The sequence below is a fragment of the Cherax quadricarinatus genome, chromosome 48 (genome assembly GCF_038502225.1).
Source record: "Cherax quadricarinatus isolate ZL_2023a chromosome 48, ASM3850222v1, whole genome shotgun sequence".
Taxonomy (NCBI): Eukaryota; Metazoa; Arthropoda; class Malacostraca; order Decapoda; family Parastacidae; genus Cherax; species Cherax quadricarinatus.
In genome coordinates this window covers 14,442,075-14,461,215 of record NC_091339.1, presented here as the reverse complement: position 1 = coordinate 14,461,215, position 19,141 = coordinate 14,442,075, and the positions used below count along the sequence as shown (strand labels likewise).

Here is a 19,141-nt window from a genome sequence, read left to right as displayed (position 1 = left end):
TCTGTGTATTGGCTTATGTCAAGCTTATCCCATCGTGTGTCAAAACACCTTAAAAGACCCTCATTGATTCTACAGAAACAATTACATTCAGCGGGGTTCTGTAAAGACCCGAGCAGCCCCATTTCAGGTTAGTAGAGCTGGAAGATTCAGCTCAGTACAAACAGAAGAGGATTCAGCTCAGTAGAGCTAGAGGAGGATTCAGCTCAGTAGAGCTAGAGGAGGATTCAGCTCAACAGAGCTAGAGGAGGATTCAGCTCAGCAGAGCTAGACGTGGATTCAGTTCTGAAGAGTTACTGGGTGACCTACCTCAGCTCTGTAGAGGGTGGTGCCGGCGGCGGCGACATCTGGCCTCTGGCAGGTGAGGCTGAGGGAGGAGGCGGTGATGTTGGCCAGACGACAAGATGACAGCGGCAGCGGCATCTCTGTAGGACGACACCAACACCATTGTCAGCAATGTACGACACACACACACACACACACACACACACACACACACACACACACACACACACACACACACACACACACACACACGACACAAATCTCACCCAATAATAACATCGCCGGAATAAAGGGTTCTTCAAGAAGGAAGTGAGGACAGTAAAGGGGAATAGAGGAAAAGAAGGGGATGAAGAAAAAAAGATGTCGATGAGATAGGGTGAACGTAATGGGAAACATATGCGAACGTCATGTGAGGTGAATGTGAAGCAGATGTGAGAAATGGTGCAAGTGTTGAAAACATTTAATTTACATTCGTTCTAAGACCTCTTATGAATCACTGTTCTACCGCAGGTATCATCTTCCTCCCGTAAACATTCACTTGAGAGAATCTCCTACCGTTTACAACTAATCCACAATCTGGAGAGCAAATTTTAACGACGTTTCAATCCGTTTGGGCCCCAAACATTGCATGAAGTTCCCTCATTAATTTGAGGATTAGTTGTGTATTTTTCCCGCAATGGTAGTGTGACTTTTGTTCTTTATCTCTTATTAATCTCTCGCTGGATTTTCTCCTTCCATTTTGTGACCATGTTCAACTCCATGAAGAGCTTTATAAAGCTCTCCATGGACAAAGCTCTACATAGAGGGAAATTTTCCCAATAATACTTTACACCGCTTCATTTCTCTTTAATTTGCTATTAGCAGTAAGCGTCTATAAACACGGCCATGAGGGGAAGTGGAGACGAATGAATTCACTAAGTTCACCTTCACTGAAGTTCCACGTTTTTTTTTTTAATACATGAAATATTAAAAAAAATCAGAAAAATGTGCTAAAACGTTATTTTATTGCATATTTCGACGATTCAGAGCAGTTTGAAGATTTTTGGACATTCCTCATTTTGTTTAGCTAAAATACGTAAATTATCACACTTTTAATCAAAACTGCATTTACAATTGATCACTTCAGTCCAACGACTGAAACATCTTCAACAAAGATGTCCCAAGTGAAAAAGCATTTGTGCTTATTTCCCTGAAGTTGTCGGTTCTGATTTGTCTTCGTACAACAAATGCGGCCATTTTAGTCCATATAACTACTCTCTCCACTCACGTGCGACTTTGACAGCGAAGCCGCAGGGAGTGGTCTGCTTGCCCATCTCGTTGACTGCCCAGCAGGTGAGAGTTCGGTCCTCCTTCGTTTGTATGGGTTCCACGCTAAGCTGAGACCAGGTGCGCTGCTGCTCATCCTCGTTTGTGACCTCAGTGCTAATAACTTCGTTGCTGCTGTTCCACTGCCAGAGGATGGAGCGCACAGGTGGGAACGAAGAGACGGAACAGGTCACGTTGATGGGCTTGTCGTAGATGAAGTAAGTAGTCGGAGATGTCTGGCATACAGGCTTATCTGGAAGAGGCGGAAAGGAAGAGATGATAAAAATAGTCAAGAAAATAGATATTTCACAAGCCAAAACTGGGAGGTGGGAACCTTAGACGACGTTTCGGTCTGCCCTTGACCGTTAGCAAATCTCAGAATAGTGGGCGAGTTGTGAAATGTTTAATCACTGTCAATGTGACTTTTGTACCGAATGGAAAATTTGTTAGTAACCCGAAGGTGCCTCATACTCACACGCGTATAGCTACAAGTAAAACCACCACAACGTAAACTGAATGATTTTTCGTGCATTTACGCATATATCGTCAGAAGATGGTTCTATAAATGTGAGCTCGTGAAATCGCTCAAGACTTTCCGTTCTATTTATCACGATTAAAAAAATAGGATTCTTGCCCTAAACTCACCTGTAAGCAAACATTTACGTAAACATTCCCAGCTATCATACACACACACACATACACACACACACACACACACACACACACACACACACACATACACACACACACACACACACACTGTTTCCCCATGTTCTTAGAACTATTCAGGTTATCTATAAGAGGATTATTATAACAAAAGAGGGAATCTACTATATATGATTATAATCAAGGAGCCTCTCGATGATGCAATTAAAGGTAGATAACGTAAGGTGACGAGGGATCAGCTGGTTCTTGTCAACAATGCATGGATAAGCTTTATTCTGTGAAGAATTCGTTAGTGAAAAGATGATCGAACACACTTGACACAACATACACCTGTCAACACCTGACACTACACGCCTGACACACTACATGTCTGATACTACACACCTGACACACTTACACTTGATCCTGAGGGTGACAGGGCTGCTGGTTGTGGTGGTGATGGTGTTGGTGGCGGCACAAGTGTACTGTCCTGCCTGACGCCGCCCTACCTTCTGTAGCACCAGAGATTCCCCCGAAAGGATCACCCCCATGGTCACGTTCTGAACCTGGGCCGTACCCTGTAGCAGTGTGGGAGAGAAATGAATTCTGTTGCAAAGGTGGAGTACAGGTGTGGTGGTCTGGGAGACATAAGTTTTATGGGTGTGTGGGCTCGAAGGAATGGTAGGTGGAGAGGCGTATGTTGTGGCGGTGTAGTAAAACAATGGATCTTGAGGCAATTTGGGAAGAGACAGACATTATTATTTTGAGAGTGAGGAGAGTATAGTGGAAGTGTGTGTGGGGAAGAGAGAGAGGGTTCTCTAAGGATTTAAAGGAATGAGGAACGTAACTTGGGTTGGCGGAAGAATATTGTGTTCAGTGAGAGAGAGATCACAGTTTTATGGGAGTCATGGAACACGTTGAGAGAAGCTTAGGAAATTTATTACAAAGACTACAGTTGTATATGAGGCAAATATAAATTAATTTAATATTTTTTTATGAATAGCGAAAGGTTTGTTAGATATGCAAAAGAGAGATTAGCAATTTTCCAGGATGTCAAGAATCATCACCACGAAATTAACACGTATAATACTTCAGTTTTATTTAGTACAAAGCACAAATACAAGCGTGAAAATTCTTGAGTCTGTTATGATTGCTTCAAGATACAGTTTCAACACCTCACACAATAACAGTATAAATATGAGGAAGTAATTATGCTTGTCTTGAAGTCGTTTAGTCTTTTCTTCCATCATGTAATCTTGGCTTTCAGACTTACCTTCTGAACCTGACTTACATCACACGATTTAGGCCAGATGGTTTGTCAAAAAGTTTCAGTATTCCTTTTACGTTTAAGCTTCTAAAGAGGACCTCGATTATAAGTCGAAATATACAGATCTCGTAATTTTTAATTCTCTGTGAGGCTTCACTTAAACTAACCTTTGTTTATCACACATTCGTAATATAATATATATATATATATATATATATATATATATATATATATATATATATATATATATATATATATATATATATATATATATATATATATATATATATATGTCGTGCCGAATAGGCAGAACTTGCGATCTTGGCTTAAATAGCAACGTTCATCTTGCCATATAGGACAAGTGAAAATTTGTGTATGCAATAATTTTGCCAAAATCATTCTGAACTTAACGAAAAAAATATGTTTGATTGTGTTTGTTTAGTACTAAATTATTGTAAACGTATTTAAAATATATTTAGTTGGGTTAGGCTAAAATAAATTGTTCTTGTTATAATAAGGTTAGGTAAGTTTTCTAAGATTCTTTTAGTGCAAAATTAAAATTTTTTACATTAACATTAATGAAAAAATATATCTTTAAACGTATAAGAGAAAATTTCAGAAAGGACTTAATTTTAAATGAGTTCTTGCTAATTGACCAGTTTTACATATTCGGCACGACATATATATATATATATATATATATATATATATATATATATATATATATATATATATAACCAGCCTCCAGGAAAGCGAGGTATATTTCACGACTCCTTAGTCAACTATACAGCCATGCTACCAAACATATAAATATTTAGAGAGAGAGAGAGAGAGAGAGATTAAGTAATAAATATATATCTAATATTTTGTGAATTACATTAACTACAAACATGTTCCTATATCAGCGAAAAATTCTAGGAAATTTAAAAGGAAAAAAGCTGGTGAGTGCGAATGATACATCCAGCGACTGGGTACCCCCCCCCCCAGGTGCAGGTGATGGATGATGGTGTATTGTCGCAACGGCCACATTTTCCCTCCAACACATATTGTTTATAAAACCGGAAAAGCAATATACTGAATATATGGTCGGGAAAAAAAAAAGAATTTATCTTTCGATAGTGACATCTGTGAGGCTTCGACGTGGTCTACAAACTATTAGTCTCTGACTTGATTGGTCAAACAAAACAAAAAAAAAAAGATTTTGTGGATTTTGAGTAACGATGAATAAATTTAAAATTATTGTTTCTGCAAGTTTAGTTTTACAAATTATAATTTATCTGTTGAAAATAAATTGCTATAGATAATAAATTACTTGTGCATCTGCTGAAGAGGACCCCAGAAGGTCAAAATATGAAGACCAATTAATTTTCCGAGGTTTTTTTCTCCATGCGAGTTATTACTGAGCTAAATGACAAGTGTTCATTACACTTTCTTTATTCACTTAAACTTCTAGTTATATAAGCCACACCTGGTACTGGGTACCAGGAGCTGGAAAAGACATGACAGGTGAAGGAATGTGCCTAGTAAGGAAAGGATCTCACCTGGCGGTACCAGATGATGCTGGAGGCTGGGACAGGAGAGTAGTATTCACCTGCCTGGCAGTACCAGGTGATGCTGGGGGCAGGTAGGGGATGGCGGTACTCACCTCGTGGTACCAGGTGATGCTGGAGGCTGGGACAGGAGAGTAGTATTCACCTGCCTGGCAGTACCAGGTGATGCTGGGGGCAGGTAGGGGATGGCGGTACTCACCTCGTGGTACCAGGTGATGCTGGAGGCTGGGTCAGGAGAGTAGTATTCACCTGCCTGGCAGTACCAGGTGATGCTGGGGGCAGGTAGGGGATGGCGGTACTCACCTCGTGGTACCAGGTGATGCTGGAGGCGGGGACAGGAGAGAAGTATTTACCTGCCTGGCAGTACCAGGTGATGCTGGGGGCAGGTAGGGGATGGTGGTACTCACCTGGCGTTACCAGGTGATACTGGAGGGCAGGGAGGGGATGGCGGTACTCACCTCGTGGTACCAGGTGATGCTGGAGGCGGGAGGGTTGGCGGCCACGGTGCAGGTGAAATACACGTCGACTCCCTCTTTAAGAAACTCTGGATTTAAGGAACGGCCCAAGGAAGCAGACACTGTCGGCGGGTCTGTGGAGGAGGAGCAGCAGGGAGGGTAAGGGAGGAGAGAGGAAAGGGAAAATGGAAGACAGAGAGAATGGAGGAGAGATAAAACGGTGGACATTAGGAATGGGAGAGAGGCAAAAGGAAAAAGAGAGCAGAGCAGGAGATGAATGGGTAATTATGGGTAAAAAGAGGAAAGCATGGTAAATGGATGATGGTGGATAAGCAAAGTTGTGTCGGGTAGAATAAATAAATGACAGTACAAAGAGAGAGACAGGAGAGGAAAAAAGACGATGGTGGATAAAGGAAAGAGGGGGCAGATGGAAGAAGAAAATATTGGATAAAGGAACGTAAAAGAGTGATGGAGAAAGGGCAGGGGAAATTTAGAATAGAGAAGTGAAAACAACGAATAAGGAAGAGTAGAAAATTGTTCAGGAGGAAGGGAAGGGGAAAGGAAAGGACATATGAAAAAAAAAAGGAAGAGAGGAAGGGATGAAACCAAAAGATATCATCTTCAATAAGTAATTTTGGGAAGGATGTATTTTACATTAAAAAGTTTATCTTAACAGTAATTGCAAGCACAGGGGAGATCAGTTCATTAATATTCAATATCTGTCAACAATACCCAAGACAAGATGAACGTTGTAGAGCAAGCCTTTATTGAGAAAAAAGTCTACCAGTTAGAACCTTATCAAATTAAATGAATTGGTAATGTTTCACACAGAGCGAAACCTTGTTCCTATAAAAGCCTGTTGGAATCTTTTTTTTTATAATAAAGTTGGTAGAATTACCGACAATATGTAAAGTAAAAGGACACAAGTGCAACTAATGTGACATTTTATTGTGGCAACGTTTCGCTCTCCAGGAGCTTTATCAAGCCTTGATAAAGCTCCTGGAGAGCGAAACGTTGCCACAATAAAATGTCACATTAGCTGCACTTGTGTCCTTTTACTTTACACCTTTTTTTTTAACATGGTTTTATTGGGATATTCACTTGAGAAGTGATCCGCAGACGCCGGTGGTCACAGGCGTCTACGGAACAACAGCGATCCTCAACAGCCTTTACAGTATAGGGTAAATGTTTCTCCCTGAGAGCTTTGTCCCTGTAAAGTTTGTTCAGCTACATGTGTGTCTGTCTTCACTCATGTAACATCAATACTCATTCAGTACTCACAGTGGACAATGAGGGTGGTGGAGTTGGCTAGCGGGGAATCAGGTACGGCTGGGTTGGCAGCTCGGCAGGTCACCTGCGTGTTGTGGTCTTGACGAGTGAGGTTGGTCACCAGTGTCGAGCTGGTCACTTCACCATATACCAGGTTCTACGCGCGCACACACAGATGCAAAATATAATGCATTAGCGAAGGTGTAGTGGACAAACACATGCGTTCAGAAGTAGGTATGTCAAGAAGACAAAAAAAAAAAAAATGAATTAGCTACGCTAATGGATGGAAGCGCAAACGAAGAGTCCAGCAGATATACCCTACACAGATGCAACTTGGTGAATACACACACACACACACACACACACACACACACACACACACACACACACACACACACACACACACACACACACACAGCTATGTCCTACGAGGAGAGGTTAAGGGAAATCAATCAGGACAGGAGAGATAGGGGGGACTGATAACGACACTGGAGGACAGTTCCAGAGAGACACATAGGGGGAAGACACGTGATAACGACATACAGTAAAAATACTGAGAGGAACTGACAAGGTAGACAAAGTGACAGGATGTTCGAGAGCAACCTCAATAGGTGGACACAGACACTGGAACAGGAGAGAAGGGGACATACACAGTTGGAAGTTGAAGACACAGATGAATCACATGGATGTTAGGAAGTATTTCTTCAGCCACAGAGTGGTCAGGAAGTGGAATAGTTTGGGAAGCGATGTAGTGGAGGCAGGATCCATACATAGCTTTAAGCAGAGGTATGATAAAGCTCACGGTTCAGGGAGAGTGACCTAGTAGCGACCAGTAAAGAGGCGGGGCCAGGAGCTTGGACTCGATCCCTGCAACCTATACTAGGTGAGTACAACTAGGCGAGTACACAGTCTGATCAATGCAAGGAAGTGCCACGTCGCTATGTGCACCTCCGTTTGGCCAATTACACCTGTTCCACAGGTACAATATTAATTCTGAACTTTACTCTCAGTAGATTCCTTCGTCTCGACTGGTTTTTCTCTACTTGCTATTTTAACGGGGAACCCCATCCCCATCCTGGCTATTTTAACGGGGAACCCCATCCCCATCCTGGCTATTTTAACGGGGAACCCCATCCCCATCCTGGCTATTTTAACCGGTATCACCTCCTCTTTATTTTAACCGAGCCCCATATTTACTATTTCAACCTAACCCACTCGCTGCTATTTTAAACGAAACCACTTTCCTGGCTACTCCGCAGATGCCTCTAATACCTTTCATGCGGCGGCAATATAAAAATTTATTCCTCTTGAGCGTCTTCGCGTTTCCTCAACACAAATATTTGTTTGGTCCCAGTGATCAGTCAAGGCAACTGTTCCTACCTGTCCTTTTATATATCTTTGAGCTTTCCTTTTGCTTCTTTCATTGGGTCTTTCTCTTATGTCTATTTTAATTAGTACATTACTATAATTCTCCTCAAGTAGTATACGTGTGTCAAGAAAGTTTTGTATCATTCTATAAGCTAGCCAGCCCTTGTCTAGCTAGCACTAGTAAAATATAATGATCACATTTTAGCCTGTACTACGGTGCAGTGACCACAGTCTAGCCAGAAGAGCAACAATGGGTACTGTGAAACCCTAACCACTAAAATTGTTAGTCAGGTCAGAGAAAGCTACAATAGTCACGGTCCGGTTAGAATCACTACAATAGTCACAATCCAGAAAGAACCGTTACTATGGTCACAGGCCAGAACCATTACAACGGACATAAATAAATCAGAACCACTACAAAGAACAGGGTCCAGTCAGGGCCACTACAACGGACACGGTCCAGTCAAGGCCACTACAACGGACACGGTCCAGTCAGGGCCACTACAACAGACAAGGTCGAACCAGGGGACACTACACTGGTCACAGACCAACCAGGGGACACTACACTGGTCACAGACCAACTAGGGGACACTACACCGGTCACAGACCAGCCAGGGGACACTACACCGGTCACAGACCAGCCAGGGAACACTACACCGGTCACAGACCAACCAGGGGACACTACACCGGTCACAGACCAGCCAGGGGACAATACACTGGTCACAGACCAGCCAGGGGACACTACACTGATCACAGACCAGCCAGGGGACACTACACTGGTCACAGACCAGCCAGAACGTTGCCTCGCTGACTCGTCGCTGTGTTTCATATTTGCTTTTTGCTCTCAAAGTCCCACATTCAGACCGGCCTATTACAGTCGTTTCAGAGGTGAAATGTTCATTTCGAGTTTTATTCCCAACAGATTCATGCGTTGTAACCGGTTTCTACTCTACTGGCTATTCTAACCGGACAGTCATAGTCTATATTTTAACAATACACAAATAACCCGCACATAGGAGAGAAGAGCTTACCACGACGTTTCGGTCCGACTTGAACCATTTACAAAGTCACACCGACTTTGTAAATGGTCCAAGTCGGACGAAAACGTCGTGGTAAGCTTCTCTTTCCTATGTGCGGGTTATTTGTGTGTTGTTCCAGTCACGGTATTGTGCCTTTTTTTTATTCTCTATTGTAACCCTCCTCCTCGCGTTTTTAACCGAGTCCTCGCGTTTTTTAACCGAGTCGTCCTCGCGTTTTTAACTGAGTCGTCCTCGCGTTTTTAACAGAGTCCTACTCACATTATTATACTCAAGCTCACATTTCACTATTTTAACGTAACTCACGATTTTTCTTAATTGGAGCTCCTTTGATGATTATCCTGGGGTTGTCTCTGATAACCTCTACAGGAAAGTAACATAGGAAGTTACTGCCCTAGAACGCCTCTTGGCGTTCACTCTGCCTGAATATATTTTTGCCTCCAGTAATTAGTCAAGGAAACTGCTCTGTTGTATCTTTTTGCGCATTTCTGTGCTTTTCTTACGCTTTTAATAATAATAGAAATAATAACAGTTATAATAATATAAATAGAAATAATAATAATAATAATAATAATAATAATAATAATAATAATAATAATAATAATAATGATACTCTTGCTTTGTAAGTGTTTCATAAGGGCAATCGTGAATATTTTCTTCTGTTTGTTATAGTTCTCTCTGCATGTCTCTTTTATTTTTCCCTCTTTCTCTACGTCCATGGTATTTTGCTCTTCCTTTCACCTTGTCTTCTTGGTATTCTTTCGCGACATTATCTTCTTTGACATGATGGGCGACAAGCACAATATTTCTTCATTTGTGATCATTGCTGTCCACTGTTGCTCTCTGCTGCTTGAGTCAGGTGACCTTGGCCTGTTGTATGAGCCAGGTGACCTGTTGTGTGGGCCAGGTGGCCTGTTGTGTGGGCCAGGTGACCTGTTGTGTGGTCCAGGTGACCTGTGGTGTAGTCTAGGTAACCTGTGGTGTGGTCCAGGTGACCTGTTGTGTGGTCCAAGTGACCTGTTGTGTGGGCCACGTGACCTATGGGTCATATGATGTGTCAACAATGCAATGACATTAACATCTTCCTCATTTTATATAAGCCACTCAAACACACCTTCATAGTTCTCTCCTACATTTATCCAATACTGCTGATATCTTCCACATTTTACCTTCTTCGTCTTCATCTTTCTCTTGAAATCCATTCGAGACTCAGTCCCTTCACCCTACGACTTCCATGCATGATTTCCCGTTCCCTTACCTTCTTGTAGTGATTCTCTATCTCATACTTTACCCTCCTTGCAACCTTCCCTCGTGCTCACCTCCTTCTGTGCAGGTCTGGTGACTCCTCTCACCGTCCAGGAGAGCGCTGCCGAGGGCCTAGAACCAGTTGAGGAACACACGAGACGAACCTCTTGTCCCTCTCTCACCGGTCCTGGATTACTGATTACCACGCTAGTGGGCAGCACTGACCAGTCAGGGAGAGAGAGGTAGGCCTGTTAGTAACTCAGCTAGTGAAATTAGCTAGTGGGGAAAGACGACTAATTAGAGGAAAAGACTGTTGGTTAATTGGGAAGATTGTTGGTTTACTGTGAAGATTGTTGGTTAATTGGAAAGATGATTTGTTTGCGAGTTATAAAGCTGTTGATTATTTATTTCCGTGTATTGCTATTAAATTAATAAACGAGATAGTGCAGTAAGTAGTTATTTGATTAGCTGAGTTGCTATTGTTATCTAGTGATGATTTTGTTAGTTGTGATGGGAATTTATTTTTCTTGTTTGTTATTTGAGATTGAGTGGTAATTTGTAATGATCGTCTAGTGGACTATTACTTATTATTTGATGATTTGCTAAGTGAGGTAGTGGCCATTCAACAAACTGGTTAGTGTGATAATAGTTGGCGATGGATGGGATAGTAAATGAGTTAGTGAGTAGCAACGCTAGTTGGCTAGATTTTTAAAACTGTTTTCTCTCTAATGAACCGTTTTGTTGATTTTGATGATTTTCTGTTTAATTAAAATGCGCTAGATGTTCTTAATGATTCATTGAACAATTAGTTAAAATTGCTTTCATAGGCCAAGTGGTGATAATTTAATTTCTAAAGGTAATTTGGTTAACAAATAATGATCGTATTGTTTTCAGTCAAGTTTATAGAAAAATTTTAATAACTGCAAGTGTGTGTGTGTGTGTGTGTGTGTGTGTGTGAATCCATGTTTCCGGACATGTGTATGTGTGTGAATATGTATAGGGTGTATGTTTGTATATTTTGTGAATGTGCTACTTGCATATATGAATTTTGTGTCCATATCTGTATGTGTTTTATGTACGTATGCATTTGTGTGCGTGTTTGTGTCGTGCAAAGTTTACACGTGTGTATGACCCACCATAATGCACTGTGGTCATAAAATTAAAACACTTTAAGAACAACGTTTTACTCAAACCACAATGTATCAATGTAACCAAACACACACATTATTATTATTATTATTATTATTATTATTATTATTATTATTATATTATTATTATTGTTATTAAGTTACACTTTACATATCGCTGGGCTGAATTAACGTGTCACCAGTATTTTCTAAATCCATTAACTCGTTTTCCTAGTGTCAGTATTGTTAGAAATAATTTTTTCAATATAATCACGTGATCCATACATACTGTTCCAATTATACACTTGCTATATCATCCCAAATTCTGATAGACTCAGTACCTATTATAAGCATGAGTTAGTTCACAATAAAACTGATTCACTCTCGTATGCCGTCTTTTTTCAGTGAAGAGGCGCGCCATACTAAGGTATCTTCTATTCTGTCATGCATGTGTTATGGTAACACACCAATCCTTCCAATATTTTGTTCTCGTAGACTTTCAGCATTTTTAATTTCACCCGAGGTGTCAAAGTGGGCGCCTGTGACGAGCGGGATTCCACAGGGGTCAGTCCTAGGACCGGTGGTGTTTCGGGGATATGTGAAAGACATGACGTAATCTTCAGCAAATCTAAGCCAACAGAATCTGAACTAGAGTTGCCTAATCTAAGGAAAGCTAACCTGATCTAACCTTTTCATTTATGCTAAGTTAATGTAAACAGTTGTGCGCACACACACAGATACAGATACAGACACAGACACACGCACACTTACAGAACATGTGCACCACCAGGGTGACAGAGACGGGGCTGGCCAGGTGAGTGTTGGCAGCCAGGCAAGTGAGGGTCTGATTGTGCCAGTCACGGGTCAGTCTTTCCACTCTCAGGTCGTTGGTGACCTGTTCAGGTCCACTCTGGTGCCACGTGTCACTTAACTGCTCACTGCCTCTCCACCAGGTCACGTTGGGCGACGGAGAACCTGCAGGAGGAAGAGGAGGAATGGAGAAAGAAGAGAAAAGGTAAGAAGACGAAGAATAGGAGGAGCAGGGCGAGAAAAGGATAAGAATTCTTCATTAGAATACAAGAATAGACTGCAAAATTTAATATATTTCTTCGATAAGCGTTCAAAGTACAAGTCATTAAATGACTGGGTAATCGGATTTTAAGCTTTCGACTACATGGGAATCATTAAGGCTACAAATAGCCCCTTTCCCGCCAGTCAAGAATAGTTTAAACCATAAAACGTAATTCAGACTTTTAAAGTATACACACTGAGATATAAGCCTCTCGGTGTATACAAAGAGTGTTAAATTAGGAAGAGAATGTTGAAGAACGGATTTAAATACAAAATTCTTTGACCTGAGTGACTTTAAAATTAAAATCCATAATAGAGTATTTAAAATATTGTCTGAGTAAGTCAAGATGGTTAAATATTTAAAAAAATATTTCATATGCCGTATTTTCCGGCATATAAGGCGCAGCTTTTTTCCCACAAAAAGTTTTGGAAAATCACCCTGCGTCTTATACGCTCAAGGCTAGGGTGAAGGGTAGGCTTTGGTTTACGGTTTTAATATGATTACTGATTTACGGTTATGATAATTCTGTCATGCGCCTTATATGCCGGAAAACACAGCAGTATAAAATAAATGACAAGGAATGATATTATTCTTAAAGGACAAAGGTTCGAAAAATGGATAATTTCACACAGACAGACAGACACACACACACACACACACACGCACACACACACACACACATACAGACACACACACACCCATATACAGGATTTCACACCTTCCTGTGAAGTGACCCTCTAACCCTTCCTTCCCCCCCCGCCTCTCTCCCTCTCCTCTCCTCTCTCTTCCTCTCTCTCTCTCTCTCTCTCTCTCTCTCTCTCTCTCTCTCTCTCTCTCTCTCTCCCCTTTCTCTCATCCTCTCTTCCTCTCCCTCTTCCTCTCTCTCTCTCTCTTCCTCTCACTCTTTCTTCCTCTCTCTTCCTCTCTCTCCCTCTCCCTCCCTCTCCCTCTCTCTCTCTCCCCCTCTCTCTCTTCCTCTCTCTCTTCCTCTTCTCTCTCTCTCCCTCTCTTCCCTTGTCACTCCCCCCTCTCTCTTACCTTTTCCCTCTCTCTCACTCATTTTCTCCCCCTTTTCCCCTCCTTCTACCCTCCCCTTCTCTCTCTTTCTCCCTCTCTCTCACTCTCTCCCCCTTTTTCTTTTTCACTTTCTCTTTTACTAAAAAAAAAAAAAAAAAAAAAAAAAAAAAAAAAAAAAAAAAATGAAAAAAAATGTTTGGGACTCGCAGGAATCAGGGATCAGATGACAATGGTACTGGTAGGGAGGAATGGATGGAGGAGCAGTGGAAAAGGATAGAGCAAGAATGGGAGAGAAAATTAGGAGAGCTTTCTGAAAAAATGGAGAAAGAGCTCTCTGTGAAATGGGAAAAGAGGTTGGAGAAGGAGACGAAGAATTGGGAGGCACAAGTCGAAACTGCAGTAGCCAGGGTAAAGGTCCTAGAATTTGAGGTAAACAGGCTGAAGCAAGTCTCAGGGGTAGTGACCAGAGAAGACACACCATACGAAGCTGAGAGGCTGAACAGGAAGGAAGGAGATATGAAATATGCTAAGGTCCTATCAGCCTGCAAAGAAGGGCCAGGGAGTGGAAGGCAAGAGCAGATGGGTGCAGATGGAGAGGGAGATAGGTCGAATGCTGAGGCACAACCATGCTACCAAGAGCCACTGGAAAAATCAAGGGAGAAAATGACCACATACAGACAGGAACCAGAGTCACAGAGGGAGAGGCAATGGGAGGAGGAAAGGGCAAAATCAGTGTTTATCCATGGGCTTCGGGAGAGAGAGGAAAGGACACACACTGAAAGACGGCAGGAAGAAAGAAAGGAGATTGAGAAAATCATCACGGAAATAGGGGGAGAAGACATGGACGAGATTGTAAATTTTCAGAGAATAGGGGGGTACTTGAAGGGGAGAAACCGACCGATCAAGCTGATTCTCAGGACAGAAACAGTGCGGAACAGGATCCTCCAAGAAAAACCACGGTTGAGAAGCTCGGAAGAGTACAAGAAGGTGTTCCTAGACAGAGACAGAACACAAAAAGAGAGACAGCAGCTGAGGGAGAGGTCAAAAAAGCGAAAGGAGCTAGGAAAGGAGACAAGGATGGAACCAGCAGAGGTCAGTCAGAGCAGAACAGAGCAGCAAGAGCAAGCACACACACAACTATCCTCAGAACCCCACAACCTATCACACCATCCCAACACACAATACAATCCATACCCACAGCTTCCACCCAACCCCCAACCATAGAATCCCACAGTATGCTACCAGGTCTCCCACCCCCACAGGCCCCCCAAACCACAGTGTTGGAAAGGAAACTGAAGGTATGGTACACAAACGCTGATGGAATAACAAACAAGTGGGAGGAGTGGCACGAAAGAGTCAAAGAGGCATCACCAGACATCATAGCAATCACAGAAACCAAGCTTACAGGTATGATAACAGATGCCATCTTCCCTACGGGATACCAGATCCTGAGGAAAGACAGAAGGAACAGGGGGGGGGAGGAGTGGCATTGCTGATCAAACACCGATGGAATTTTGATGAGCTGGAGAGAGGAGACAGCGGAGAAGAAAGTGATTGCATAGCGGGAACGCTTCACTCTGGAGGTCCCAAGGTGATAATTGCAGTGATGTATAACCCACCACAGAACAGCAGGAGGCCAAGGCAAGAGTATGACGAGAGCAATAGAGCGATGGTTGACACACTGGCTGCAGTGGCCAGAAGAGCTCATACATGCAGGGCAAAGCTCCTTATCATGGGCGACTTTAACCACAAGGAGATCGAATGGGAGAACTTGGAGCCACATGGGGGCCAAGATACATGGAGGGCTAAGATGATGGAGGTGGTACTGGAAAACTTCATGTACCAACACGTAAGGGACACTACAAGAGAGAGAGGAGAGGATGAACCAGCAGGACTGGACTTAGTATTCACCATGAGTAGTGCAGATATTGAGGACATCACATATGAAAGACCCCTTGGGGCCAGCGATCATGTGGTTTTGAGCTTCGAATACACAGTAGAGCTACAAGTGGAGGGGGAAGCAGGAAGGCCAGGACGAATGAAACCAAACTACAGGAAAGGGGACTACACAGGAATGAGGAACTTCCTGAATGAGGTTCAGTGGGACAGAGAACTGGCAGGGAAACCAGTTAATGAGATGATGGAATATGTAGTCACAATGTGCAAGGAGGCTGAGGAGAGGTTTGTACCCAAGGGTAACAGGAATAATGAAAAAGCCAGGATGAGCCCATGGTTCACTCAAAGATGCAAGGAGGCAAAAACCAAGTGTGCTAGGGAATGGAAGAAATATAGAAGGCAAAGGACCCAGGAGAATAAGGAGAGCAGTCGTAGAGCCAGAAACGAATATGCACAGATAAGAAGGGAGGCCCAACGTCAATATGAAAACGACATAGCAGCAAAAGCCAAATCTGACCCGAAACTGTTATACAGCCACATCAGGAAGAAAACAACCGTCAAGGACCAGGTAATCAGGCTAAGGAAGGAAGGAGGAGAGACAACAAGAAATGACAGTGAAGTATGTGAGGAACTCAACAAGAGATTCAAAGAAGTGTTCACAGAGGAGACAGAAGGGGCTCCAGAAAGACGGAGAGGTGGGGTACACCACCATGTGCTGGACACAGTACACACAACCGAGGAAGAAGTGAAGAGGCTTCTGAGTAAGCTAGATACCTCAAAGGCAATGGGGCCAGATAACATCTCTCCATGGGTCCTGAGAGAGGGAGCAGAGGCGCTATGTGTACCCCTAACAACAATATTCAATACATCTATCGAAACAGGGAGATTGCCTGAGGCATGGAAGACAGCAAATGTGGTACCAATCTTTAAAAAAGGAGATAGACATGAAGCACTAAACTACAGACCAGTGTCACTGACATGTATAGCATGCAAAATCATGGAAAAGATTGTCAGGAGAAAATGGTGGAACATCTAGAAAGGAATGATCTCATCACCAGCAGACAACATGGTTTCAGAGACGGGAAATCCTGTGTCACAAACCTACTGGAGTTCTATGACACGGTGACAGCAGTCAGACAAGAGAGAGAGGGGTGGGTGGATTGCATTTTCTTAGACTGAAAGAAGGCGTTTGACACAGTACCACACAAGAGATTAGTGCAAAAACTGGAGGACCAAGCAGGAATAACAGGGAAGGCACTGCAATGGATCAGGGAATACTTGTCAGGAAGACAGCAGCGAGTAATGGTACTAGGCGAGGTGTCAGAGTGGGCACCTGTGACCAGCGGGGTCCCACAGGGGTCAGTCCTAGGACCAGTGCTGTTTCTGGTATTTGTGAACGACATGACGGAAGGAATAAACTCCGAGGTGTCACTGTTTGCAGATGACGTGAAGTTGATGAGAAGAGTTCATTCGATCGAAGACCAGGCAGAAATACAAAGGGATTTGGACAGGCTGCAGACCTGGTCCAGCAACTGGCTCCTGGAGTTCAATCCCACCAAGTGGAAAGTCATGAGGATTGGGGAAGGGCAAAGAAGACCGCAGACGGAGTACAGTCTAGGGGGTCAGAGACTACAAACATCACTCAAGGAAAAAGATTTTGGGGTGAGTATAACACCAGGCACATCTCCTGAAGCGCACATCAACCAAATAACTGCTGCAGCATATGGGCGCCTGGCAAACCTCAGAAAAGCATTCCGACATCTTAATAAGGAATCGTTCAGGACCCTGTACACCGTGTACGTTAGGCCCATATTGGAGTATGCGGCACCAGTTTGGAACCCACACCTAGCCAAACATGTAAAGAAACTAGAGAAAGTGCAAAGGTTTGCAACAAGACTAGTCCCGGAGCTAAGAGGTATGTTCTATGAGGAGAGGTTAAGGGAAATCAACCTGACGACACTGGAGGACAGGAGAGATAGGGGGGGACATGATAACGACTTACAAAATACTGAGAGGAATTGACAAGGTGGACAAAGACAGGATGTTCCAGAGACTGGACACAGTAACAAGGTGACACAGTTGGAAGTTGAAGACACAGATGAATCAAAGGGATGTTAGGAAGTATTTCTTCAGCCACAGAGTAGTCAGGAAGTGGAATAGTTTGGGAAGCGATGTAGTGGAGTCAGGATCCATACATAGCTTTAAGCAGAGGTACGATAAAGCTCATGGTTCAGGGAGAGTGACCTAGTAGCGACCAGTGAAGAGGCGGGGCCAGGAGCTTGGAATCGACCCCTGCAACCTCAACTAGGTGAGTACAACTAGGTGAGTACACAACAACATGAAAAGGCACATGCTCTCTCTCTCTCTCTCTCGCTGGACTGGCACTAAGGATACACGTGTAGGAAGATGAAGACGAGTAGAAGGCAACAACGATAAGCCGGCGGGGTAAGCCGATGAATGAATATATTGAAAGCCACCGTAAATGAATGGGTGAAAGCCACGATGAAGGAAGGGATGAAAGTCACAGTGAAATAAGGGATGAAAGCCACAGTGAAAGAAGGGATGAGAGCCACAGTGAATGAAGCTATGATAAAACAAGGAAGAGGGCCAATAAGGAGAGATAAAGTGAGAGAATTCTTGATACGAAGAAAGATTACTTGACGGTCAAGTATGGTGGCGCCATCTGTGAGTGAGAGCTGCATAATGCCTGAGAGAGAGAGAGAGAGAGAGAGAGAGAGAGAGAGAGAGAGAGAGAGAGAGAGAGAGAGAGAGAGATATCCCTTGAGGATAGTGGAGGAGGTATCCATTAAAGACGGTGCCAGAGAGGTATCCCTTGAGAATAGTGCTGGAGAGGAATCCCTTGAGAATAGTGCCACAGAGGTATCCTTGATAATAGTGGATGAAGTATTTATTAAAGACAGAACAGTGCCAGAGAGGTATCCCTTGAAGATAATGCAGAATATTATTTGTATAACTGACATTGCAACATTCACGTTGAAGTGCTGCATCCGTAGGGGTCATGTAACTAACGGAGATTGGGTTCGATCCGAGGAAGGGCTGGGAAGCTCCAGTTTGCAGCATCAAGATCGGGGAATCAAGGTATCCCCCTCCCATCCTGCTCACCTGAAGAGTTGGCAAGGAAGACTAAGGCAATGTAAACAAGAGTCAGGGAGGAAAAGTACTGCAACAAGAAGCATGGTAGATGAAAGAGTAGGTGAGGGGTATCTACTTTCAACTCACACCGTGCAGGTGAGGGGAGGGGGGGACCTACCTTCCATCCATCCATCCCCGCATAGGTGAGGGAAATACCTACTTCCTTTGCCAATCAGGTGAGGGGAGACAGGGGGGGGAGGGGACCTACCTCCTCTCGCAGTGCAGGTGAAGGTGATAGAAACACCTTCTCTGTAAGGACCAAGAACACCGTCCCTGGCAGTCCCACCATCACTATCCACCACCTCCAGGTTGCTGGCCGGCTCTGTCAAAACAACAGTAAGAAGTGTTAAGCCATGCTCTCCACCGCACTCTTCCCCACCTTCTAAACTCATGAATATTACCAGTGTTTCGTCGGTCAATATTATCAGGCGTTTTACTGGGCAACAATACCAG

The 19,141-nt window shown here is 43.3% G+C and overlaps 1 protein-coding gene across 2 annotated transcripts in view; it reads right to left on the bottom strand.

The window, feature by feature from the left end:
• The window catches only part of LOC128696134 (protein turtle homolog A), a 130,847-nt gene that overhangs the window by 8,534 nt on the left and 103,172 nt on the right, over positions 1-19,141 (bottom strand). For both annotated transcript variants that reach the window (XM_053787230.2, XM_053787229.2), the window contains exons 5-12: positions 18,897-19,010; positions 12,322-12,525; positions 10,498-10,643; positions 6,786-6,930; positions 5,508-5,638; positions 2,651-2,810; positions 1,550-1,840; positions 307-422 (exon numbers count right to left, since the gene is read on the bottom strand). In XM_053787230.2, coding sequence (XP_053643205.1) covers positions 307-422; positions 1,550-1,840; positions 2,651-2,810; positions 5,508-5,638; positions 6,786-6,930; positions 10,498-10,643; positions 12,322-12,525; positions 18,897-19,010 — 1,307 coding nt within the window. The remainder of the gene's footprint in view (positions 1-306; positions 423-1,549; positions 1,841-2,650; positions 2,811-5,507; positions 5,639-6,785; positions 6,931-10,497; positions 10,644-12,321; positions 12,526-18,896; positions 19,011-19,141) is intronic.